At 35.9% G+C, this 27,698-nt stretch overlaps 1 protein-coding gene and 1 non-coding gene across 2 annotated transcripts in view; both read left to right on the plus strand.

Moving 5' to 3' along the window:
- The first annotated feature begins 988 nt into the window (after nucleotides 1-988).
- NEDD4 (NEDD4 E3 ubiquitin protein ligase) overlaps nucleotides 989-27,698 on the plus strand; it is an 84,409-nt gene continuing 57,699 nt past the window's right edge. The window contains exon 1 of the mRNA XM_020881237.2: nucleotides 989-2,686. Coding sequence (XP_020736896.2) covers nucleotides 1,136-2,686 — 1,551 coding nt within the window. The 5' untranslated portion in view covers nucleotides 989-1,135. The remainder of the gene's footprint in view (nucleotides 2,687-27,698) is intronic.
- LOC139035778 (small nucleolar RNA SNORA72) lies at nucleotides 11,045-11,176 on the plus strand. The gene has a single exon (XR_011488491.1). It is a non-coding gene; the product is annotated as a small nucleolar RNA SNORA72 (small nucleolar RNA).

Below are 27,698 nucleotides of genomic sequence, written 5' to 3' on the forward strand. Positions count from 1 at the left end.
GTTAAATCCTTTTTAGACTTCTTTACTTACCACAACACTCTCTTAAGTGAATGAATTGCATAGACAGTGGAATAAAATATCTTGTGTGCTCAAACTATATTGGGGTATAGTTTTTCTGTCTAATCTGCATATATTTTTAATGGAATGTTTGCTTAGGCTATTTCTTGGCAGAGTTTTAATAGTCAAAATATAAATGGAATCATTTAAAGACTGTACTGCTTGGCTGGAAAGGCCTTAAAATTACAGGAGAAAATGCTTGGTGACAGCTTCTCACAAACGTTTTTTTCTCAGACGTATGCTCAATTTTTGCAATAGAATTACTAGGCTAATTTTGTATTTCGATCCTTCAGCTTTCACTTTTTATAAGTACGTAGTGTTTTGGAAACTAAAATATTTATCTGTTTGGTTTAATGCTAAACTTTTAATTCACCCCCAGAGTTTTGGTATTTCCAAATATATACAAACATTTGAACTTTCTCCTTTTAAAAATATTAACAGTCTATATTCCTTTCTACATTTACTAAGTTGACTGGATTCCTAGTATGGCCACTATTTGGAAATGCAATCCTTGATTTGATACTCAATTACATGGAGTTTCATTCCTACCAACTTCCTGTAATTCTATCCCTATGGGTAAAAATATTAGTGGTCAAACTCTGCTGGAGAAAGTATAGGCACCGTGATTCACAGAGTTAAATGTTCATTTAGTAGAGCTGGAGTGAAAAAAATACTGTTTCAACTTGAAATGCTAGAAGATTGTTGTTCTTGTGTTACTCATTCATGCAAATTGGAGAAGGTATAATTGAAACAAGGTTGGCAGTGTTTGAGGCAGTGTGCTGCAGCTGAGCTCAGCTTAAAGGTCGCTGGAAATCAAGTGCTTTGTAAGTGAAGGCATTTTGACTACAAGCGATTCAAGACATTTTGGAAACGTCAGTCTCGGGAATGGGCCGTCTTTTTCTTTCTATGCTATCTGGTCTTTAAGGTTTTACTTAGGATGAAGACTACTACTTCTGAGCTCTTTCAGGCACCACAAATGATTTTTTCTTTTGCTGCAGTGCAGCTGCTTCTAGCCTGTCTACCGACAGAGATCTTTGTTATGACTCTCAGCCCTTAACATGTTTGGAAATGAGAACAAATGGCACAGAGCTTACGATTGCACTTTGCAGCCAGAAGAAGCAATACTTATCCTTTGTCAGAAACCTCCGGAGATGATTTGGATAGCAGCATTCACATGTGCTTCACGAGACCAACCCGGATTTCAACGGCAAACGTGGTTCAAATGAAGCTGACTCCCAAACAGACTGCACTAGCTCCGTTAATAAAGGAAAACCTTAAGTCTCGGGAAAGATCATCTTTTCCTTCACCTGAAAATGTTCATAAAAAGAGCAGCTGTCTGCAGATATCATTACAACCAACAAGGTACAGTGGATGTCTTCAGCCTGGCAGTGTCTTAGCTGATGGTGATGATGCTTCGTTTACTTGTGTCTTAAAGGATGGCAGTGCTGTGGTTGATAGTGAACTGAATGCCATGGGTGGTGGTGACCTCTTAAGCAGTCCTGCCCTTTGCAGAGGTAGCCTTAGTAACTTTTCAGCCAGTGAGAATGGGTCTTGCAGCAGCAATGGTAGTGATTATGGGTCCTGCACAAGTATCACCAGTGGAGGTTCATGCACCAACAGTATCCTCAGTGACAGCAGTGGTTATACTTTTCCACCAACTGATGATACCTTTTTTGGTGGGAATTTATCTTCTGACAGCGCCTCCAATAGAAGTGTGCCAAACAGGAATACTGCTCCATGTGAAATTTTTTCAAGAAGTGCAAGTACAGTTCCCTTTGTCCAGGATGACTTGGATCATGGACTAGAGATTATGAAATTGCCAGTGAGCAGGAACTCGAAAATTCCACTAAAACGTTGTTCATCCTTAGTCATTTTTCCTAGGAGTCCTTCAAATACCCCACCAACTTCTCCAACAAGTACAGGTACTCTTCTAAGCAAAGGATCCTATCAGACCTCACACCAGTTTATTATTTCTCCTAGTGAAATTGCCCACAATGAAGATGGCACTAGTGCTAAGGGATTTCTTTCAACAGCTGTCAATGGACTTCGGTTATCCAAGACAGTCTGTACTCCCGGAGAAGTAAGAGACGTACGACCTCTTCACAGGAAGGGCTCATTACAGAAGAAAATCATTATTGCAAATAATAGTCCAAATCAGACTGTCTGTGAAAAGCCATCTGAAGGATATTCTTGTGTTTCACTGCATTTTACCCAGCAGAAAGCAACTGCATTAGACTGTGAAGCAGCAAATGGTGATTGTAAACCAGAGATGTCAGAAACTGAGCTTAATTCTGATCCAGAGTTTATTAAGCTTATGCATAGGACATCTGCATGTTTACCATCCTCCCAAAATGTAGATTATCAAATAAATATCAATGGACAGTTGGAAAGACCAAATTTACAGATAAACAAAAACCATGCTCTTTTACAGAGAAGTATTTCATTGGGGGGAACTTATCCAAACGCTTCCTGTTTATCTAGCCTTAAGCACAATTGTTCTAAGGGGGGACCATCTCAATTACTCATAAAGTTTGCATCTGGAAATGAAGGTAAAGTTGATAATTTAACAAGAGACAGCAACCGAGATTTCACAAATGAACTACCTAATTCTTTAAAGCATTCTTGTAAGGTAAGTTTCCTTTGGTTTTGGATAATGTTAATTTATACTAGGATAGTTCTGTGAAGTATTTGGTAAAATTTATTATAACTTGGCTGCTTTATATATTTTCTTGGTCCTTAGCTAGCAAGTACTTTGTAGTCATGAACTTGATATTTGTGACTCTGAAAAGTGCCTAATAGTTTTTCACTGTATTTGCTATTTTATCAGCATACAAAATATGCATTAAAAAAAAAAAACCTTTCCAAAGTGATTTAAGCCATAAAACATTGTGTAGCATAAGAACAGGCTTTAAATAATAATTTATTTTATAATACTTTTAGTATATTTTCCCCTTGAGTGGCATGGTGTTTTAAAGTCTAACTCTGTATTTCATTCTTATTTTCAAAAATGCTCATTTAGTATTCTCCCCTCTTTAAGCATTATGAAAAAAAGTAAAATATAGAAAGCCACTTACAATATTAAACAGTAAAAAGTCGACTTAAATGTGAAACTTTTCTTATAAGTGAACATAGAGAAAATATTTCTTTGAAATACATATATTTATTTGATCATTGATAAAAACTATTATACTGAATGTTTAAAGCAGAGGAAAAATAAATGGTATTTGCATTTGTATATACCCTCAACCACAGGAATTTTGTTCCACCCTGTTTTTCTTTAGCTACCAGTTAAGAGTGCCTTCTAAAATGTAACTCATTCTTTTGACAATATTGAACTCTAAATTTTATATTTTCAAATTTGGTTTCAATTGCTAGGCATTTCCTACTTACCTTATTAATTTGTTATTTGGGTAATTTTGCTTTATTAGAGTAGTAATTTAACTCCGGTGAATCTTAACCAAAACAGTTTTTTAGTATAATTTGGCCTTTCCAAAGTAGTTTAAGTGTTTTGAAGTTGAATAGATTTTAAAAATTTCTGTGTTTGGAAGATCTTGCCAGATTTTAGGAAATTAAAAAAAAAGTATTTCTGACTAAACCAATTCTAGATGACAGTACATAATAGTTTGAGGCAAAGAAACTTATCTGCTTATCTGTGTTTATATAACACTTACTCTCAAAATTAAAGTTTTTTTTAAATTTCTGGGCAAATAAAGTATTAAATATTTGCTAGTTTGTTTGCTCTCTTTTGAAATCTGATGAATATAATTCTTATTACCAATGCCCAGATGTTAGCATAAGCAATTACTTTACTGAGGATGAATAAAAATCACATTTCATATTCTGATGTATGTTTTAGAATTATTAATTCTGTTTGCAAAACTTTTAAAACATTAACTGTTAGGAGATTATAATCCATTCAATTATTTTGTCTCCTAAAAAAAGCAATTAACTGATACTGTGAAAAAACACATTAGTAGTTTGCTAATTGAATTACATGTACCTTGTAAGTGTATTTTATGTTTAATGAAATAATTAACCTGAAACAAATAATTGACCTAGAAATATTTATAGCAATATTCTTTAAAGACTTGATTTTGTGGTAATATTATAGTTTGTTGCTTTTGATACTTTTGAAAAAATGGTCTTTTTAATGTTTTTAAATTAAATTTGACTGTCTTTTATGTGGCTAAAAGATATACTTTCACTGGTTTTTCTTTAAAACTGGGTAAGCTAACTTAAACATATTTTGTGACAGCCGAATGCCTAGCTTTCTGCAGATTCTATTTTTTGCTAGATTATTCAATTATAAAATAGTTGAAGTGTGTTGTTTGCTGGAAAGCTTTAAGTTGTTCCTCCTCTTAATGTTTATTAAACAACTTTTTATATAAGAATTGTAAACAACATAGGACCATTAAACAACACATGCTAGATCTAAATTGATCTAATTGATTAGTGGTAAATTAAGGGCTTGTTTTAAGAGGGAAATAGTAATGTTGTTTTTTCTAAACATAGCAGTAACAACAATAATGGGGTTTTAGAAATAATCCTGTGTTTATCAATAATTATATATTAATCTAATTATAGTGGTATATTGTAACTCACTTATAAATAAACAGCTCCCAAAATATTTCCCATGACTCCAGTTAGTCTGGGTTAGTATTCTGATATGCTGAGTCTGGATTCACATTTAACAAGTTGATATTAGAGTAGCATTTAGTAATGTCAGCTATCTGTACCCAGCAGCCGTGAAATTAAATCACTGCTTTGGTCAGGGACCCTGGTTTCTAAAACATGAAGAGGTCTACAGATTCTTTTCCTCTGTGTTTAGTGTCCAGTCTCTAGCAGAATAGTATCCAGTTTATAACTCTGTAATCAACAGCTCATTAATGGCTAATTATTTAAATCTAGTGAGAACTTTTATTTGTATCTACAACTGGGTTCTGTGTGTTGTTTACAATTTAGAATGAAGAAGAGACTTTGTAATCTGCATGATCATGTTTATTTCACTTATTTGCCTTCAAAGAATGTACCACTAACTGACATGTATTTATTGTATGTACTTTTTGAGAGGCAATATTACTTTTGTAAAGGCTTTATAATCTGGAATAAGGCATTTATTTGATATTTTAACATTGTGTGTATTATCAGCTTGATCAAGAGAGAGATTAGGTAGGTGAGATGGTTTTTATTCAGTTAAAAAAATTATCATTAGATTTCTAAAATCTGTGTAATAGTTAGTTTACTCTGTTATTGTTTCACTTTCCCCTATGTTTTTAAAATTTCCTGTGTTGTTAGGATGCTCAGAAATTTCATTGCCCTGTTATTTTAAATACTTTAGCATTTGCCCTAGCTCGTTAATGTCTTCCATTCTTCCTGTATATGCATATTTTTATCAGAAAGTTTGGCTTTACATTTTTCTTTTTATTGTAAAGGTTTATGTTTATTTTCTGTTATTTAATCTCAGGTAAATTGCTTAAGCCCAGTATGGTAGAACTTTAAAAAACTGCCTCAATTATTTCAAAGCCTTTAAAACTAATCTCAAGATTGTACGTTTCAATAATATATTTAGTTGTTCTTCCCAAAATAACTGTTTTAAATGTACACTATTTTCAGTGTTCCATTATTTTCTGTCCTCATTTTATTAACTTTAGCAGAATATTTAGAGACATTTGGTTAAATTTATTTTGAACACTTAATCTTTCCTATAAAAATCAATATAGTTTATAAATATTGACTCTAAAACTGTGATGCAACAATGTTAATGACCAGTTTTAGAAACTTGGTAAGAAGTATGTGCTTGTACATGTGCATTTCTTAGAACTGAAGAACTAAAATACTAATTTCAGGGTGGTTCAGGGAGCTAAATTGTTTTCTTCAGAAATATTTTGTATTTCTCTGGAGATGATTCTTTAATTCATTCATCTAGCACTTGTGTGAGTGCTTCCTGTTTGCCAGTCACGGACTCAAGCTCTGGGAATAAAAGATAATAAAGCACAGTGTCTTCCTGGGGGGACTCCTATTCTTCTTAGAGACATATTGGTAGACAAGAAAAATCTCAGACTCAAATGTGATGTGCTGAAATAGAGCTGTATATGAGAAAGTGAGAAAGATGCAACAATGTTTGTCTGAAGGAGAGGACCAAGTTGGTAGTCAAAGGCTTCACAGGGGAGGTGACATTTGAGCTGAATCTTAATGGGTGAGTTGGAGTTCCCCAGGCAAAGAATCAAGGAGGATATTTAGGTCAGGGATTCTCAATCTCAGCACTTTTTTGTTGTGGAGGGCTGTCCTGTATCTTGTAGGATGTAAGCAGCATCCCTGGTGTCCATTTACTTAATGCCAGTGGCATCATCTCCCTCACTTGTCACAATCAAAAAATGCCTCCGGACATGGCCAAATGTTCCCCAGGGGCAAACCTGACTGATGTTGGGACGTGTTGCCCTAGGCAGAAGCAGCCACACATACAAGGCTGGAGATGTGACAGAGCCACGCTGTGAGTAGTTGAGTGTGACTGGAGTAAGCAGAGTCCAGGGTCGTGGTAGGAGATGATAACACTAGAAGTGGGTGGGAGTTCCATGGCGTGGAGCACCTCATGCTTAAGGAAAGCAGCATGTCTCCTGCCGACAGACAACAGTTAGGCGACGGAAGTTGTTGTTGAGAGTGTAGTGTGCTTACTTTTGTGTTTGTAGATGATGATTTTTTTTACGACACCATGGATTATAAGTGAATTAAACTTTTCTTAACTTGGCCAGCCAGGTGAATAGTGACGTCATGGACTAAGATGGGGAATTCAGGAGAAGGGGCCAGATTGGGAGGGCAAAGAAGAAACCATGAATCATTAAGTTTTTGTCCTGAGAGGTTGCCCTGGTTGTACCGCTGTCCAGTAGGGTAGTTGGAGATATGGGCTCAGGCTCAGGAGAGGAGTGAGAGCTGGAAATGTAGCTTGAGTTAAGCGTCTAGTCAGACTTCGGTAAGGATGGACTGGAAAAAGCATGCAAGTGAGATGGGAGGAGTGATATATCAGAGTTCTGGGGACTACTGACTTGGGAGAAACAGTGGAGGAGGAGATAAAAAGGAGACTAAGAGTCACCAGAAGGGCAGAGAGGCCCAGAGAGCTTAGAGGCCTGAAAGCCAAGAGAGTGGAAAGTTCAAGGTGGGCAGCATACAACGCCATGGAATTTATGTATCCATTGAAAGTAGGAGGTCTTCTAACTTGACTAAGAGCAGGCTCAGGAGAATAGTGTGAAAGCCTGGATGAAAAAAGAATGAAACAGGTAAGGAAGCAAAAACAGGCATAGCTTGTTTGCTCAGTGTCACAAAAATAGTCATGAGTTAGTGTAGGCAAGGTTTATATTTAATGGCTACAATATAGAAGACACAGTGTTAGGCAGATATAATTGCATAAGACAGATTGTCTGTTACAAGAATATTGCAGCCTGTTCTCTAGGAGAAAAAAAGTTCTGTAGCTCCCTGTTGTTTCACCTTAGAACAATAGAGTAAGTGAGCACAGGCAGAGAAAACTGAAGTGGAGAGTCAGCAGTTATGAAATGAAGGGAAAAAATTAGGAGTGAAAATGTGAGATGGCCTATGAGTAGGCATAGCTCTTGGTGAACAGCATTATTCAAATTTTCTCCTGCCCCTCCCTACACCAAAAATAAGACAAAACAAAAATAGAACTTCTAGGTAGAAAACAAGTCAGGGTTTAAGGCTGCTTCCTAGAAACTACTTGGAGAAGAGGCACCTCTGTCTTGCTGTCACCTGCTTCTTCCAGAATATGGAGCCCACTGCAGCTCCCTGTTGCGAGGCCTTCTAGATCCTCTCTCCCCTTAGAGGGAACAGGACAGGCGAGAAGAAGCTAGGATCAGAGCCTTTGTGGGCAGAAGGGTCTTGGCAGAGTCCCTGGGGGTGGCCTGCCAATGTGTTGAGGTCAGGAAGATGGTTAGCAGGAACAAGTGAGTTCTGAGAAGGGCATCCAATGATCTTGTCAGCATATCCACAAAATACCTGAAATCTTGCTCAAGTGTGTGGTTGGCTATTCTTTGTTGGTCAAATGTGAGACTGGAAGGCTATGCTCAGGTAAAGATCCAACACTGAGAGATACAAGAAAGCCTTTCAAAACAAGAGGTGAACCCATCTGTGCTTGTTCAGTGAGATATTGGGGGGAAGCTCTCAACATAGCAGCAATTGTTGGAAAGTAATTTTACTTTCATTGAAACTTAAAAAACCTGTAAAATGTAACTAGAGCAGCTCTGAGAACTTGGAAGGGCAAGAAACTAGCATGTTTGTGTACCTCGTAACTCAATTCATGGATGGGTCATAATGAAGAACACCTTGACCAAGAGATCCCATGATGTTTCTAGTGAGGTTCTGGAATATCTGGGAGTGGGGAGAGGATCATGCTTTCTCTTGATTTAGATGTATTACATCTAAGATAAAACTGTAACACTGTAAAACATTTTATGATTTACTATAATACAAAAAAATATTACCAAGCAGAAAGAAGTTTATATCAAAGATATTGGTGGTACAAGGGGCAGTGTCTTTAAATGCAGTTGTTCATTAAATACAGAAACATTCTTAACTGAATTTTTATCTTTTGTCCTTCTTACCAAAGCTGAGTATAGCATTTTATGATATTGCTAAAATAATATATCTAGGACTGCTTCCTTTTTTCTCTTTTCTCTCAAATATTTGTTGGTAAGCTGCCTTCTAATGCTTTAAGGAATGCAATTAGAGAATAGTTCATTAAGTCATCATTTGGACTACTGATTTTCAAATTTTCATGTGTGTGTACATCTCCTAGAAATCTTGTTAAAAGGCAGATTATGGTATAGTAGGTCTGGGTGGGGCCTGAAGGTTCTGTATTTCTAACATGCTTCCCAGGTCGTACCAATGCTGTTAAAATTCCTTAAACACACTTTGAGAAGCAAGACTTAAGACCATTAAAAAAAATAGAGAGAATAATAATACAGTTCATAGTCCGAGTCTGTCTTCCACTGTTGCATAAAGAAGAACTCTATGTATACCATGGTCAGGGCTAAGCTAATTTGCAGGGCATTTTAAATCCACTTGGACATTTACACTAGTTATTGGTTGAGACCATGTAATACAGAAGAGACTGTGTGGACCAAAAGCCATTCAAGAGCTCAGTTTAGGATACTACTGAGAATGTTTGAATCTTACATTGGCTTATGTAATGAAATGAAATGCCATCTATAATCAGTGCTTACGATGAGTTATCCTTTTGATAGATCTGTAAGGAGAAAATGAAAAAAATTCTTTATGTGTAACTTTGTGATGCTACTTAAAAGTATATATTCCTTCTTAAGCATAAGTTGATATATGAAAATCTTAGGAACTGATCTTCCATTGGAGCAAGTGAAGACATCTTATTGGTAGCTGAGTTTTTATGGTCTTCAAGGCCTAAATTCAGGAAGCCTGGGTGTGTGTGTGTTTAGTCACTAAGTCATGTCTGACTGCAACTCCATGGACTGTAGCCTGCCAGGCTCCTCTGTCCATGGGGTTTCACAAGCAAGAATACTGGAGTGGATTGCCATTTCCTTCTCCATTAGGGAGAATAAAAGACATTAAACATTTCAAGTAAGCAATGAGAAAAATGGAGCATAGCAAGAAAAAAGTTGAAGGTGGGGAGATAGGCAGGCAAATGTAAATTTTCTAGAATTGATTGAATCTAGGGAAGGGGTTAGCAAATGAGTAATCTTTTCTGGGCTCTCATTTACTAGAATATTATTCCCTAAATCAGAGACTGCTAGATCCTTAGTACCTAGAACAGTGCATAGCTCAAAATAAACACTCATTAAGTATTCATTAAATTAATGACCGAAGCCAAGGGACCATTTGTAATGGGGTAGAGATGACTGTAGAATCTGGTAGGTGACCAGAATCTGAGGGTGACCAGACAACCTCGCACAAACAGATAACCAAACTGGGATATCTGAGGGATGACTGTAATGCTGAGTGGGAGCTTCTTGGTGCTTCATCCTCTGCTTGAAAGAGTGGCACTCTTAAATGAATACCTTGTCCCTGGGGTGGATGCCAATGGAATATTATGATCGTGACTCAAGGATTCGTTTCCACACTGGAGTCTGATTCATAGCCTACATATTCCACTAACTGGTGCCGTAGAGCTGTGTCTGGGTAGAGGCTCAGATCAAGTTTTCTAAAAAAGAAGATGGACTGGATCAGAAGTTTTAAGAATATTTAAACCCAGGTCATTTGATTAGCTTTAAGTTCATCATTGTTTAATAAAATGACTTCATTTCAGACTTGATGCAACAGCTGATTTCTCACCATTGTTCCTGGGGTTTTAAGTAACTGTTTTAGCTAAGAATGACCTTTACCTTTTGTACCAAGACTGAAAGACTGAACCCTTTTAAGGAGTCTCAGAGCTTAATGGAAACTCAAGTCATCTTCTAAGCAAATGAGTTTAACAAGTATTTATCAGAAATAGAATATGTGCCTACTTGAGTGGCAAATATTATTCCTGGCCTTGAAGAGTTTGCACTTCAGATGAGAAGACAGCGTTATCTGTTTAAATAAAGAACCAGAGAACAACATAATATATAATAAATGTTCATATGCCTACTTCAGGCAGGTGAACACCTAAACTCTGAATTATGTGATCGTCTATATAATTTGTAATTAATTCAAATTTTTATCAAGATGACACAGGTGCTTGTTTTAAAAATCAGGTGTTTTCTCATTGAGGATTTCCTTTCTGCCTTTTCCTCTTGTGTTCCCTCTCCCCAGAATTCCTATTAGCCCAAGTTTGTACATCTTGGATTGATCTTATAATTTACTTTTCTCTTCTGTTCTCTGTTTCTTTGCCTCTTTATTCTGCTTCCTGGAAGATTTCCCCCAAATGTTCCCTTCTCTTTAATTATAAAATTTTGGTTGCTTTAGTTCCTAAAGTTCTATCTTGTTTTCTGATGATTCCTTATTTTTATTCTGGCTTTAGAAGTGCAGTCTCCTGCAAATATTCTTGCTGTTCTGATTTTGTAATAATTAGGGCAGGCTAAACATTCGCTATGTTAAGACCATGCATGTGTCCCCAGACCTAGTTCTTTGCCTCGGTCTGGTTTTATAAATGCTGGTGATAAACCAAGTCTGATTTATATGACGTATCTTGTGTGGGAATTGTCTGTGACTCTAGGTATCTGATAACCTTGAGAAATGGTAGCACAGCTAGTGTGATGATTTTTGAAGATAACCATTGCTAGTTTGATGATTACCAGTCGCCATTAAATGAGTTGTAAAGATTAAAAAAAATAAAATAAAAAAAGAAGTGCAGTTTCTTATTTCTCTGAGAATATTTTACTTAAGGCTTTTTTCTTTTGAGTTTTGTTATGGGTCCTACATTGTGTCTGGTTCCTGTGGGTCACTTTGCTGCTGCTGTTTGTTTCTCTTTGTTATTAGATGAAAATTTTCCTCCAGGTGTCTGGTGAACCTTGGCTGTCTGTTCATATTTGAGAGTGAGTCACTCTGAAGTTATCTGGAGGCTCTGTAATTGGTAAGCTTCATTGTCAGGAGTCTTCTAACTGTCAGTACCTGGAGGCTTGTCTCAGAGGTCAGTTTCTCCAGAGAAGAAACTTGCAGTGATTGCCCAGTAATGTTTCATAGCTGTGGTGAGCGATAAACTAGGAATGGAGGTGATTTGTTTCACAAGTTCTGCAGCTAAGTTAATTCAAGGTAAATCATGCCTTAAAAGGGCATGATTTGATATTTACTTATCAAATTCTTAAGATACTAATTATACTTTAATTTATATACAGTCCATAAGGTGCCTGATTTACATAACTATTGTCTGAAATACATTGTGTATATATATTCTAGAAGGGAAGATGCTTCCAGAAAGATCAGATTTAAACATCCTTTATAATAGAATATGTGGTTTCCTTAACACATCTCCCAACCTCTTATATTCTTGGCAATATATTTAAATGTAAATGGAGGTGTCTGTCCTCAGAGGAAGAGGATAGAGCTGTGAAAACTATATTTCAGTACAGACAGAAGGGAGAGGAGACCAGAATGGCCCCCTGGTGGAGTAGAACATTGGGTGCTCACTGGCATGCCAAAATCTGAGACCTCAACTATGATTGTTTTAACTTGGACAAAATTCTGATATATCCCCTTTTTTTCCCCCTTTAAAAAAGTAGACTTTGTTTTAAAAAAAATTTTATTGGGGTATAGTTGCATCACCAACTCAAAAGACATGAATTTGAGCAAACTCCAGGAGGTAGTGGGATAGATGAGCCTGGCATGCTACAGCCCATGGGGTTACTGAGTCGGACATGACTTAGCAACCAAACAACAACAGATAGTTGCTTTATAATGTTGTGTTAGCTTCTGCTGTATGGCAAAATGAATCAGCTATATGTTTGCTTATGATATGGTTTTTTTTAAACTTTTGACCCAATATCTGTGAAAGGTTGAATCAGTCAACATATCATGTTATGTAGCACATTTCAAAAAAACTCTCTGAATTAGTGATTATCTCCATGTTACAAATAAGAGAAAAACATCAGAAAAGTTAAAAATTATTTAGTCAGGATCGTAAGTCAAATAAATGTCATATTTGGACCAAAACTCAGCTTAGTTATGTATTCTAAAGCCCTTTTCTGCATTTCTAGCCAGGAAGACTTCATTCCACACTGCAATAGGGGAAATCTACAAGATAAATAAAACTGCTTGGGGAAGGTTATTCTAGTAAAAATAGCATCAGAAAGGACAAAAAGAGAGTTGTCTCAAGGAAAATTTCCACTTAGGCTGACTACTACCTAATGAATCACTTTAACTCTCTGAAGAACAGATTGAGTCCTGTTCAAGTCCTCTTTTCTTGCCATTGTTGAGTGAAAGTGAGGTTCAGGGATTATTTAAGCATGTTTCTAGAGAACCAGTTTATCTTTCAAACTTTTTCTTTTCTTCTGAGTTGTGACCCAACACTTATAATTACTTTCTTCTTTCTGATTAATTGTATTGATCAAACAATGCATTGTGTGTTTCTACCTCCTACAACACTCTTTTGAGTTTTATTTCTCTTCAATAACTATTATATCATAAACTACCTAAATCATGGTAAACCATATGTCTTTTTTCCCCAAATATTTTAAAACTTTTTATTGTGGAAAATTTCAAACACGCACAAAAGTAGAAAGAATAATGCAGTGATCCCCCATGTATGCCCCCAGTGAACTCTCAGTTTCCGTAGTTACTAACATCTTGTCAATCAGGTAATCCATCTTTCCCCCTCCTTTTTAAATTAATTTTTATTGGAGTATGGTTGATTTACAATGTTGTGTTAGTTTCTGCTAAGTGAGTCAGTTATACATACATATCTATACACTCTTTTTTAGATTCTGTTCCCATGTGGGTCATTACAGAGTATTGAGTTCTCTGTGCCATACAGTAGGTTCTGACTAATTATCTGTTTTATATACAGTAGTGTGTATATGTGAGTCTCGGTCTCGTAATTTATCCTCTTCCCCCACCATAACCAGAAGATTGTCTTCCACATCTGTGACTCAACTTCTGTGCTATCTGTGTAAATAGGTTCATTTGTACCATTTCTTTCGATTCCACATGGAAGTGATATCATGCAATATTTGACTTTCTCTGTCTGACTCACTTCACTCACTATGACAATCTCTGAGTCCATCCATGTCACCGCCAGTGGCATTATTTTGTTCCTTTTTATGGCTGAGTAATATTCCATTGGTACCATGTCTTCTTTATCCATTTTTCTGTCAATGGACATTTAGGTTGCTTCCATATCCTCCCCTCCTTTTTTTTTTTTTTTAAGTAAATCCCATACATCTTATAATTTTACCCATAAATACTTGCAGTGGATCTGTAGTGGAGAAGGACCATCTAAATATACAAAGTACCTTACAGTCATCATTTTTAACAAAATTAACAATAGTTCTGAACTGTTTTGACTGGCTCTCTTTCTAAATCATCTAGGTCATTTTAGTATTGACATAGCTCTCTCCATTGACATGTGTCTGTCTAATTCTTCATTTATGTTATGATGTTCATTCACTTTGGGGCTGAGTGAGCCAATTATTAGGCATAGGATTTTCTATTTCTTTAATCAGATAATTTTTGATAATATGTTTGTTACCAACATGATTGAGGCTGTCTTCAGAACCTAAAAGTAAAGTTAGAATTAGGACTTAGAGCTGAACACCTTACCTCTACCTTAATTACCACAGAGCTGCCTTGAGAGTTCAAACATCTGGGATACCTACCTTCCGAAATCCCTGGGAGTGTGAAAATGTGCTCAATAGTGAATTAGCTGTATTAATTCCTCTTAAAGCTTTTCTGCATCTTAATTTCATGTTTAGGGAATGAGAAGGATATGAAACTTGGTGAAGTTGTTTTTAAGACTGGAAATTTTTTATCTGTTTGGCAAATAGTTGGTGCTCAGTAAAAAGTGACTATTATTGTTTGCCTTATAGTATTGTTGTGAGAGTATGTGAAGGTGCACTTTAAACTATAAGGTGACACAGTGCATAACATAATAATTATTTTTTATATGTACAATCTGAATCATATATAAATCTAAGAATCCAGGTTAGCAGTTAAGTAATAGGAAATTAAAAGAAGCTTGCTCCTTGGAAGAAAAGCTATGATCAACCTAGACAGCATATTAAAAAGCAGAGCCATTACTTTGCTGACAAAGGTTCATCTAGCCAAAGCTATGGTTTTTTCAGTAGTCATGTATGGATGTGAGAGTTGGACTATAAAGAAAGCTGAGCACCGAAGAATTGATGCTTTTGAACTGTGGTGTTGGAGAAGACTCTTGAGAGTCCCTTGGACTGCAAGGAGATCAAACCAGTCCATCCCAAAGGAAATCAGTCCTGAATATTTGTTGAAAGGACTGATGCTGAAGCTGAAACTCCAATACTTTGGCCACCTGATGTGAAGAACTGACTCATTTGAAAAGAACCTGATGCTTGGAAAGATTGAAGACAGGAGGAGAAGGGGACAGCAGAGGATGAGATGGTTGTATGGCATCACCAACTCGATGGACATGAGTTTGATCAAGCTCCAGAAGTTGTTGATGGACAGGGAAGCCTGGTGTGCTGCAGTCCATGGGGTTGCAAAGAGTCGGACACGACTGAGTGACTGAACTGACTGAGTAGGAAACACATGAAAAGAACACATTAAAAAGTAGTGTGAAAATACAGACTAGAAATCTGGGGAAGCATTTCTTTTTAAGACTCTAAATCAAATATCAAGATACATATTTCAAATGAACACAGTTTTTCCAAACCCCTATTACAAATTAAAGCTCAGATCTTTTCACTTATTCTCAGTTTTGACCATGCATATTCTTGGAGATAGAACTATGTCAAGACTTGATATTCAAAAGAAAGAAATAACTCAGCAAATTAATAGAAGAAGAGAATTAAAATCTAGAAAGGCCTCCAACTGGACTAGAAACCACTTTTTATGCAGTAACTGGTAGTGCTAAAGAAAGTGGTCCTGTCATTTTTTTCCCCCTCATTGAAAATACTGACTCATAAGAGACAGCCTTACTCATCTTATGTCATTGACAGAGTCAGCTTCTAGCCCTAAAGTGATAGTTTCCTTCTGTTCAATTTGTAGACTAAACAATTCCAGACCTCTCAAAAGGTGTTTTTTTTTTTAATAGACTTTATTTTTTTAGAGGTAAAAGTTTTAGATTCATAGCATTAGTGAGCAGAGGTACAGAGATTTCCTATATTCCCTACCCCAACTTATGCAGCCTCCTCCATTATCAGTATTCCCCACCAAAGTGGTACATTCATTACAATCAATCTATTTTGAGGTATCACTATCATCCAGAGTCCATAGTTTAATTTAGGGTCCATTCTTGGTGGTCTATATTTCTGTAGGTTTGGACAATTTTATAATGTCATGTACCCACAATTACAGTGTCATAACAGAATAGTTTCACTGCCCTAAAAATCCTCTGTGTTTTGCATCTTTATCTCTCCATCCCCTGTCCCTGGCAACCCATAATCCTTCTGCTGTCCCTATAGTTTTGCCTTTTCCAGAATGTCACATAATTGAGATCATACAGTATGTAGCCTTTTCAGTTGGGCTTCTTTCACTTAATATTAATAATAATCATTTAAGTTTCCTTCATCCTTTTACATAGTTCGATAACAGCTTGGTTTTTTTTTTTTTTTTTTTAGTGCTAAATAATATCCCATTGTCTGTGTATACCCTGGGCTTCCGTGGTAGTTCAGCTTGTAAAGAATCTGCCTGCAATGCAGGAGACCCCAGTTCAATTCTTGGGTCGGGAAGAGAAGGGATAGGCTACTCCCTCCAGTATTCTTGGGCTTCCCTGGTGATTCAGCTGGTATTCCATTGTCTGTATATACCTTAGTTCATTCACCTACTGAAGAACATCTTGGTTGTTGCCAGGTTTTGGCAGTTGTGAATGAAGCTGTGTGCAGGTTTTTGTGCAGACATAATTTTTCAGCTTCTCTGGAAATATCCCAAGGAGTGTGATTGCTGGATCATATGGCAAGAGTAAGTTTAATTTTTTAAGAAATTACCTAGATGTCTTCTGAAATGGCTCTATTAGTTTTTAATCCCACCATAAATGAGGAAGAGTTCATATTATTCCATATCCTTACCAGCATTTGGTGTTTTCAGTGTTCTGGATTTTGGTCATTCTTATGTGTATGCAGTGTTTCACTATTGTTTTAATATGCATTTCCCTGATGACATATGATATGGAGTATCTTTTCATATGCTTACATGCCATCTGTATATCTTCTGTAGTGAGGTGTCTGCTAAGGTCTTTGGACCATTTCTTAGTCATGTTATTTTCCTATGGCTGAGTTTTTAGCATTCTTTTTATATTTTGGATATTAATCCTTTACAAATGTGTTCTTTGCAAGCATTTTCTCCCAGTCTGTGGCTTGTCTTTCATTCTTTTGACAGTGTCTTTCAGAGAGTAGAAATTTCTAATTTTATTGAAGTTCAGTTTATCAGTTACTGTATTTCTTTCATGAATCATGCCTTGGTATTACATTTCACCAAACCCAAGGCCATCTAAATATTCTCTTATGTTATCTTATAGGAGTTGTATAATTTTACATTTAGGTCTGTGAACCATTTGAGTTAATTTTTATGAGGGATGTAAGTTCTGTGTCTAGATTCATGTTTTTTGCACGTGAATGTCCCATTGTTTCAGCACCATTTGTTGAGACTATCCTTTCTCCATTGCTCTTTGCTCTTTGTCAAAAGCCTACATATTTATGTAGGCTGGGGTCTCTATACTGTCTCTATACTCTCTATATTTATTTCTGGGGTCTCTATACTGTCTCTATACTCTCTATATTTATTTCTGGGGTCTCTATACTGTTCCACTGATCTGTTTGTCTTTGGCAAAGACACAAAGACAAAGACACAAAAATGTGCCACCATAGGCACACTGGAATATTGTAGTTTTACAGTGAGGTAGTATCAGTCCTCCAACTTTGTTCTTGTCCCTTAATATTTTGCTGGCTGTTCTGGGTTTTTTGTGTCTCTATATAGTAAGCTTTAGAATCAGTTTTCAATAGCCACAAAATAACTTGCTGATATTTTGATTGGGATTGCCTTGAATTTATATGATATCTTGACAATATTAAGTCTTCCTATCCCTGAGCATAGACTATCTCTCCATCTATTTAGTTCTTCTTTGAATTCATTCAACAGAGTTTTGTAGTTTTCCTCATATAGATCTTGTATGTATTTTGTTAAGTCATTTCTTAAGTATTTCATTTTGGGGAGTGCTATTGTAATTAGTACTGTTTTTTTTTTTTAATTTCAAATTCTACTTGTTCATTGCTGATATATAGGAAAACAACTGACTTTTCTTTATTAACCTTTTATCCTGTGACCTTGCTATAATTGTTAATTAATTCAGAAGTTTTTTGGTCATTTTTTTTAGACTTATTTTCTACAAAGATGCTCATGTCATCTGCAAATAAAGACAGTTTTGTTTCTTCTTTTCCAATCTGTATACATTTTATTTCCTTTTTTGTCTTATTGTATAATCTAGGACTTCAGTACAGTGTTGAAAAGGAATGGTAAAGGAGGACATCATTTACTTGTTCCTGATCTTAGTGGGAAAGCATCTAGTTTCTCACCAGATAGTGTGATGTGAGGTATAGGTTTTTTTGTAGATGTTTCTTTTCAAGTTGAGTAAGTTTCCCTCTGTTCCTAGTTTATATCATGAATTGATGTTGGTTTTTGTTAAATGTTTTTCCTGCACCTATTGATATGATCATGTGATTTTTCTTCTTTAACCTGTTGATACGTTGGATCACATTAACTAATTTTTGAATATTGAAATAACTTTACAAACTTGAGCTAATACCACTTGGTTGTGGTATATAATTCTTTTTACACATCATTGGCTTTAATTTGCTAATACTTTTTTGAGAATTTTTACTGTTATGTTCATCAGAGATATTGGTCTGTGCTTTTTTTTTGTATATAATGTATTCATCTAGTTTTGATATCAAGATAATGCTGGTTTCACAGAATGAATGAGGAAGAATTCCCTTGATTTTGTCTTCTGAAAGAGTTTGGTGTAATTATCTTCTGAAAGAACTGTATAATTTCTTTTTTAAATGTTTGGTAGAATTCATCAGTGAATTCCTCTGGGCTTGGTGCTTTCTGTTTTGTTAGGTTATTAATTACTGATTTATTTTATAGATATAGGCCTATTCAGATTGTCTATTAATAGTTGCTTTAAGATATCACTTTTTTACAAATAGCATTGTTTTCATTTAAATGAGCTTATAATATTTGAAGACATTAAAATAAATATTTAGTGAAAGTCATATTGTAATTTGATTTTTATTTTATTTTTTATCTTTAGGAATCAAATAACCTCCCAAGAGTTATCTCTACTTTTTAAATGTTTTCAACAAAAGGTTACTTTTACAAAAGGAAACATATCCTTGAAGCCCATTTATCTTGATATAAAATATTTGGTTGGCAGTTTTCAATAAGGTAAAAACAAAGCAACTCACCATTGTAATTTCACATTTATCTGGTTACTCTCTTTAGGAAATTCATATAAACTGAATTTTATACGATTCATACAAGCCATTCAGTTTTGTCCATCTAGTGTCCATTTTGTGGCTATTCTTCCCTTTAACTTAAAAAAACTATATATTGATACTTGGCTCTTAGGATTTTAGTTAACTTTCTAAAATTAATTTGGATATCATCTGAATTATCATTTGTAAATTTTATCAGACAGGTGATAAAACTGCTATAATGTATTGATGGAAACCAGTCAGCTCTCTTATTCAAAATGTAATATCTGAGTCTTCCCAAGCTTCATCAGACACTGGGTACCAGTGGAGACAAGATAGCAGTTGCAACCCAAGTTTAAATGACTTAGCAGTTCTCTTCTGCCCACAAAAGATGCAAGGCAGCTATGAAGTACTCTTCAGTATGGCTAGAGTTCCCAAGAGATGGTTTCCACGCATTCCTGAATACTAGTGCTATCATCATTGTTGCTATATTTTCAGGCATTTTCGCTTTGGGGTACTGCTACATTCTACTGGGATGCAGTTTCTCCTTCTTTTCTTAGGGTGACTTCTAAGGAGCATTCTTACAAAGCTTAACTCAGCCTTTCCTCAGGTATGATGAGCTAACCTAATAATAATGAAAAGAAAGGAGTCCTGATTCCAAATACAGTATAGTGGAGGAATCAGTCAACTCAGGGAATACTTAGGAGTCCCAGATAAAGAAATAAAATCAGTCATGAAACCAGAAAGTACTGCTTTACTAAAAATTCTTCTAGAATGTCACTGTTGAGTACAGTAACTCCATGTGGCTAGTGCGATTTAAATTAGTTTAAATGAAATAAAATTTAAAATTCTTAACCTCATTTGCACTAGACACACCAAGGCCCACATGTGATTAGTGGCTGCTGTATTAGATAGCATAGGTACAGAATATTTCCTTATTGCAGAAAGTTCTAGTGGACAAAGTTCACTAGAATATTACATCTCGAGCACAAGCCATTGACACCTCTGTGACTTTGACAGTGCTCCAGTGTACTGAGGAAGGTGCCTAAAGCTACAGTGCTTGGTAGCTGATATGGGTGAAGGAGTGAAACCACATCCCAATGGCCTTATTTTTCTCTACTAGTACCTGCCTTGCTGTTCAAGAAGAAATATTTGGTTTTAAAGAAATCCACTGAGTTCTTATTTTCTAAAACAACAGTAACTAACCCACATCTTCTTCCCACTACCTCATTTTCACTGATACATTATTTTCTTTAGTAAACATTATATGAGCTTTTAGCTCTTGGAGAAACTTAAAATCTATTTATAGATCTGCTAAAGTACACTTGATCAGATAAATAGGTAATCAAATTATAAGAATAATCAGTTTCTACTTCTGAATCATGAAAACTTAGAAAGAGTTGTTTATTTCAAAAAGTGAATATTATTAGAGAAAACATTTCATCCTACCACTGTATGGATATTGTTGTACCAAGGTTTACTAAAAAAAGAAGAAGAGGAAAAATCTTTGGGGGAATCATTTGATAGTTAATTATTTTCTTGTTCTTGAGAGCTATTTTTGGCCAGTCCCTTCAGGTTTTGTCCAAATGTGTTCATTTTTCTGACAATCAACCTTTGAAAATATTTGCCAGCCACTGTGTATTTTTTGTACTTAATATTATTTTAATACTATTTACTGATGATTAGGGAAAATGTGGTTGAAAGAGCAGATCAAAATCAAAAAACAGATTTTGCTTTTTTAAATGTCTTTTGTTGTGAAACACAAAAGAATAGAAGACATCCTCCCCAATTTTGATAGGCCTATCTTAGCATGGCAGTCAAATAACATATAAATATATGTATATAATGATTTGAACTGTAGAAGAGTTGAAATGATTGTAGCTTCAAGGCTGTTTGCTCATGAATCAAGGGAGTTTGCAGGAGGAAACTTCATTCAAGTAGTCTACAAACTGAAAACTTTGATATATTCTGAATTGTCAGCCATGTTCTCCAGAGTCACTAAGTACTAACTGTTGTTTAATACACTGAAGAAAAGTATTTTATACAAAGTTAAGGGACTTGTAAATTTCAGATTTAGTTACCTTTAAAGATGATTAAATCAGAATCTGGAGCAGTTAACCTAACAATGAGCTAAATAACTTCTTGGCCATCTGTATGGCATTGTAGGCCCAGTACCATAGGGCAAAATTTAGGAATTATTTTTAACCTTCTTTTTAAACATTCTTAGATTATACTTAAACTATTAAATGGGGTAGTTTTATCTGAATCTAAGTCTATGTAAGTTGTGAATTTCACCTTTCATGGATATATTTCAATTTGAGGATATTGGGGATCGATTCTACTTTTGTGGGACTTGAGTAATAGAGACTCAAGCCTAAATACACTGTCTGACAAACTTTACCAACTATGCAGATTCCAAGAGATATATTCCGTAGGCCAAGGATGGGAGCGTAGCTTCCAGCCAGTAGAGGGGAAAAAAGGTCAGAACAGTTTGGAAAGGCTGAGGCCAAGTGTAGGGAAAAGTTTGCACCTCGTCTTTGTGAGGAAGACAACCTCTCACAACTGGAAGAAAATATAGTTCAATCCCTGGGGTAGAAAATGATCCAAGAACATAAGCCATAGTCAAAGCAATGAAAAACACAGGCAGGGAATCAATAAACCAGACTAGAGGCCAGGCATTACCAAGTTATCACACTGATAGTTAAATTGAAGTCCAAGTTGAGGAAGACAGTCAGATTGCTGAAAGTGGAATAGGTCATTTAACCCTTTTCATTACTGCTCCAACACTGTTCAGTGTACTGATCCTCTTGAAATGGGCAAGCAGGAATTGAGTCTATTTCCTGAACAGGCAAAGGAAATCTGATACTATCTTATTTTGATATCATTGTATTTCCCGTCACTTTGCTGATTTAGATTCATAATGCTAGAACTATTACTCTTTTCTTCCTGGTAAGTTCTCTCCACATCAGAGAGTACTTGTTCGGATCTAAAGAGTTAGTTTTTTACAAAGGAAGAGTTAATTGATGTAAAAATGACATAATTTTCTAGTAAGTCTGGCCCATTTCAATTTTTAATGCTAGTAATTTATAATTTATCTCTGAGTATTACATACCTATAAAAGCAAGGTATATTAGGATATAACAAAGAATAAAATTTTCCTTAATCTCTCTCATATACATCCATGGAATTCTGTACTTTTCCTTTACATTTTTTACACGTTTTAATTATGTGTGTCAACATGTAGGACTGTACCTCCATGAAATCAAGAACATTTTCCATGCTTAGTATGGAGCCTGACTATAGAAGTCAGTCAGTAACATTTGTTGACCTCAGAGAATTTATGATCTAGTTAGAGTAGCAGAGAACTCTAATACAGATGTTAAAAGATACAAAGTAGAGTAGAACTGGGCTTCTCTGCTGGTTTAGTGGTAAATAATCTGCTTGCTGGTACAGGAGACGCAGGTTCGATCCCTGGGTTGGGAACATCCCCTGGAGAAGGAAATGGCAACATACTCCAGTATTCTTTCCTGGAAGATCCCATGAACAGAGGAGGCAAAGAGTTGTTCACGATTTAGAGCCTAAACAAAGAGAAAGGAGAATTACAGAGAAGGAAATGAGCAATTTAATGTCATAAAGAAAAATTGGGGGATTGATATGTACACACTATCATAATTAAAATAGATAATAAACAAGGACCTACTGTATAGCACAGGGGACTCTGCTCAAAACCTGTAATAACCTAAAATGGGAAAAGAATTTGAAAAAGAATTGATACATGTATATATATAAATGAATCACTTTGCTATATGCCTAAAACTAGCACAACACTGTTAATCAACTATAATATAAAATAAAATTTTCAATGGTGTTGAATAGGGCCTCATAAGGAGATAAGATTTTTTTTTGTAATTGAAGTATAATTGCTTCAGTGTTGTGTTAGTTTCTTGTGTACAACGAAGTGAATCAGCTATATGTATACATACATCCCCCTCCCTTCTGTACTTCCCTCCCCACTCAGTCCCACCCATCTGGATCATCACAGAGCACCAAGCTAAGCTCCCCATGCTAAAGAGCAGGTTATATCTCTCTTACACATGGTAGCATATGTACACCAATCCTAATCTCCCAATTCATCCCACCCTCCCCTTCCCCTACTGTGTCCACATGTCCCTTCTCTACATCTACGTCTCTGTTCCTGCCCTGCAAATAGGTTCATCTGTACCATATTTTTAGTGATAGTTCTTTATTTATTTACTTTACTGTTTTAAATTTTTTGAAGTTTATTTTTAAACTGGAGAATAATTGCTTTACAGTGTTCTATTGGTTTCTGCCATACATCAGCATGAATCAGCCATAGGTATACATATGTTCCCTCCGTCTTGAAACTCCTTCCCGTCTTCCGCCACATCCCATCCGTCTAGGTGGTCATAGAGCACCATTTTGTTCTCCCTGTGTCATGCTGCAAATTCCTCCTGGTTACCTATTTTACATATGGCAATTTATGTTTCTCTGCTGCTCTCTGTATTTATCCCACCCTCTTCTTGCCCTGGTGTGTCCACAGGTCTGTTTTCCGTGTCTGCTGCTCTCTTGCTTCCCTGCCAGTAGGTTCACCAGTACCATTTTTCTAGATTCCACATACATGTGTTAATATATATTTGTTTTTCTCTTTCTGACTGACTTCAGTTTGTAAAACAGGCTCTTGGTTCATCCACCTCATTAGACTCAAATTAAACTCAAATTTGTTCCTTTTTGTGAGTGAGTAATAGTCCTTTCGATGTATATACCACATCTTCTTTCTCCGTTCATCTGTTGATGGACATTTAGGTTGTTTCCATGACCTGGCTATTGTAAATAGTGCTGCAGTGAACAGTAGGGTACATGTGTCTTTTTGAATTATGGTTGGTTTTCTCAGGGAATATAACCTGTACTGAGATTCCTGGGTCATATGATAGTTCAATCTTTAGTTTTTGAAGGAAACTCCATACTGTTCTCCATAGTGACTATATCAGTTTACATTCCTACCAACAGTACAAGAGGGTTCCCTTTTCACCACACTCTTTCCAGGATTTACTGTTTATAGATTTTCTTGATGGCAGCCGTTCTGACTGGTGTGAGGTGATACTTCATTGTAGTTTTGATTTGCATTTCAGGAGATTGGATTTATATAAGCAGAGGGAGAAAGACATTTTCCAGGAAGTTGAAGGGAGTTTGAGAGGGCAAAATACTGGATTTGTTCAGCACAAGCATGAAAACTCAGTTGGGAGTCTTGTATTAATAGATAAGACTGATGACCCAATCAAAAAGTGGGCCAAAGAACTAAACAGACATTTCTCCAAAGAAGACATACAGATGGCTAACAAACACATGAAAAGATGCTCAACATCACTCATTATCAGAGAAATGCAAATCAAAACACAATGAGGTACCATTACACGCCAGTCAGGATGGCTGCTATCCAAAAGTCTACAAGCAATAAATGCTGGAGAGGGTGTGGAGAAAAGGGAACCCTCTTACACTGTTGGTGGGAATGCAAACTAGTACAGCTACTATGGAGAACAGTGTGGAGATTTCTTAAAAACCTGGAAATAGAACTGCCATATGACCCAGCAATACCACTCCTGGGCATATACACTGAGGAAACCAGATCTGAAAGAGACACATGCACCCCAATGTTCATCACAGCACTGTTTATAATAGCCAGGACATGGAAGCAACCTAAATGCCCATCAGCAGACGAATGGATAAGGAAGCTGTGGTACATATATACCATGGAATAGTACTCAGCCATTAAAAAGAATTCATTTGAATCAGTTCTAATGAGATGGATGAAACTGGAGCCCATTATACAGAGTGAAGTAAGCCAGAAAGATAAAGACCAATACAGCATACTAATGCATATATTTGGAATTTAAAAAGATGGTAACGATAACCCTATATGCACAACAGAAAAAGAGACACAGATGTACAGAACAGACTTTTGGACTCTGTGGGAGAAGGTGAGGGTGGGATGTTCTGAGAGAACAGCATTGAAACATGTGTATTATCTAGGGTGAAACAGATCACCAGCCCAGGTTGGGTGCATGAGACAAGTGCTCCGGCCTGGTGCACTGGGAAGACCCAGAGGGATGGGATGGAGAGGGAGGTGGGAGGGGGGATCGGGATGGGGAACACGTGTAAATCCGTGACTGATTCATGTCAATGTATGGCAAAAACCACTACAATATTGTAAAGTAATTAGCCTCTAACTAATAAAAATAAATGAAAAAAAAAAAGATAAGACTGTAAGGTAGATTAGAAAAACAAAAATAGAAGACCTAAGTCTGTCTGGAATCCCTGTCCAGATGAGTGCTTGTACCCAACCTCAGCACAGGGGTGGCACTGAATGTTTTTTGTTTTTTTAATATTTAAATATTTTATTTTTAAACATTTTATTTTGATTTTTAAATATTTTAACATTTTTAAATGTTCCTCACCAGTTTGTAAGATACCTTTGTAAAACCCATCCCATTGACTAATACATTTGTATAATGCCACATGCTATTCAACATTCTTGGAATGTCACAATGTATACTAGTAAAGTTCCTAAAGTCCTACAGGAAATAAACTTTAGAACTTTGTTTAACCAAGTATTCCCCAATAATGTGACCACCTCTGAAGTCTTTTAGTATCCAGCAGATCCTTTATTCCTCAGAACACCCTTGGGAAATGATGTCTCTGTGATAGCAAGCCTTCAAAGATTTTGAAAAGAGCATTGCCATCATTAGAAAATATGTTTTTATTTGTACATTTTAAGCTGAAAAGAAATGCAGCTTATAGATCCCTGACTCCTTGTGCTTCTTTTAGAGGGTTTCTCTTCTGTGTTATCTCTAAGTGCTAGTTACATTGTGTGTTATCTTAAAATTACCAAGTCCATTTGGATGTAGGCAGGATAAAAACAGATAAATAAAACAGATAAATTTAAATGCCCAGCTCATTCATTTTCAGCTGTTATCAATCACTGTTCACTTGTCCTGGTTTTCCCAGAAATTGAATTGAATAGAGATGTGGTTCTCTAGGTTTGACTACTGGATTAGCTGAGTATCACTTAAGAGGGAGGAGGCAGTGATCTGTCTTTAAAAAGCTCTCCAGGTGATTCTGACATTCTGAGCTTTGAGAACTTCTTGAATGGACTGACTCAATCTGAAGCTTTGGAAAGTCTCTGTTAGGTTGGAATCAGAAGCATCTCAGCTGCTTTCTCAACTGTCAACAACTTCATTGATCCATTTTAAAAGGATGATGTTAGTTCATCTTCTAGCACTTAATTAATTTTTAAATTAAATATCTGAGATTTTACACAGTTCTTTGGTTTCTTAGATTTATAGTCAATATATCTTTCTCAACGTTGACAGCCATTTGCTAGTTTCTCATTTAGACTACAGGTACAGTTCTCTAGAGAATATTAGCTTCCATCTTCTCAAATGTTTGCCTTTTTCTTTCCCTGGTAGCGTGGCAGACATTCCTAGAAAGAGAAGAAGTAGTATCATAATTTATTGAAGCTCAAAAGAATGAATCTCTGTGTCTATTTTTAATCAAGAATGAATATTTTTCTCTCTGAAAGGAAGATCCTTACCCCTTTTATAAGTTGTCTATAATTCCTTATTGAATTACAACTTTATATATTTTGTCCCCTTATTTTCCTTTGTTTAGAAGTGCAAATTCAAAACAATGGGAAAAATTAATGAGCCCTTGATGTTTTTTGAAGGGGGGGAAGTTGTAATAAATGCAAAACCTTCTTCACTCCTTCTGTAGTTCTCTGGTTTAGGGACATACATACAACATAAATTGCTTATAAAAGTATGTTAGATATATTAAAATTTAATTTTGAAAATTATTATAAAATCCTGTTTATGCTTGATATGTAGTACAACCTGACAACTGTTTACTCCGGCTTTAGATTCCTTCTCTTCTGTACCATATGTTGTTTATTTAATTTTTATTTTGTAATTAATTTTTTTAATATAGTTGCTCTTCAGCGTTGTATTTGTTTCTGCTGCATAGTAAAGTGAATCAGCTATACATATGCACATATCCTCCTTTTTTTTTTTTAATTTTCTTCCCATTTAGGTCACCACAGAGCACGGAGTAGAGTTCTGTGAGGTATACAGTACTGTAGTTTTTAAATTTTGTTTGAAAAGCCTCACAGTAAATTACAAACTGCATTTCAAAGGATGTAAAGATAGAGGAACAGGTCAAGGTAAATCTTCAGCTTTCACAAGTCTGTGATGATTCTAGAGTCCTCCATAGAAACTGAAATTCAGAGGAGGAAAATTCAAAGTGAAACTGGTTTAGGCAGTGGCTTCCCCGGACTCCCTTCCTACCCTCATCTATTAGGTTAAATTCCCTTTTAAAATGTGAGATTTGCTAAAGGCTGTAGGATGCAAGTACTGAAATTTTCAAGTGGTATGAAGCTATTATCAAAGAACAAGTACAGTTTGTGTCTTAGAGTTAAATCTGCCAGACAGGCTGGCTAGCCAGAGCAGGTCACGAGTTTGGTGTGGTGAGTGTTTGCTTTAAGCAAAGACATCCAGTCTCCACAGCACTGTGATTTTATAG

Source organism: Odocoileus virginianus, chromosome 6 (assembly GCF_023699985.2).
Source record: "Odocoileus virginianus isolate 20LAN1187 ecotype Illinois chromosome 6, Ovbor_1.2, whole genome shotgun sequence".
Lineage (NCBI taxonomy): Eukaryota > Metazoa > Chordata > Mammalia > Artiodactyla > Cervidae > Odocoileus > Odocoileus virginianus.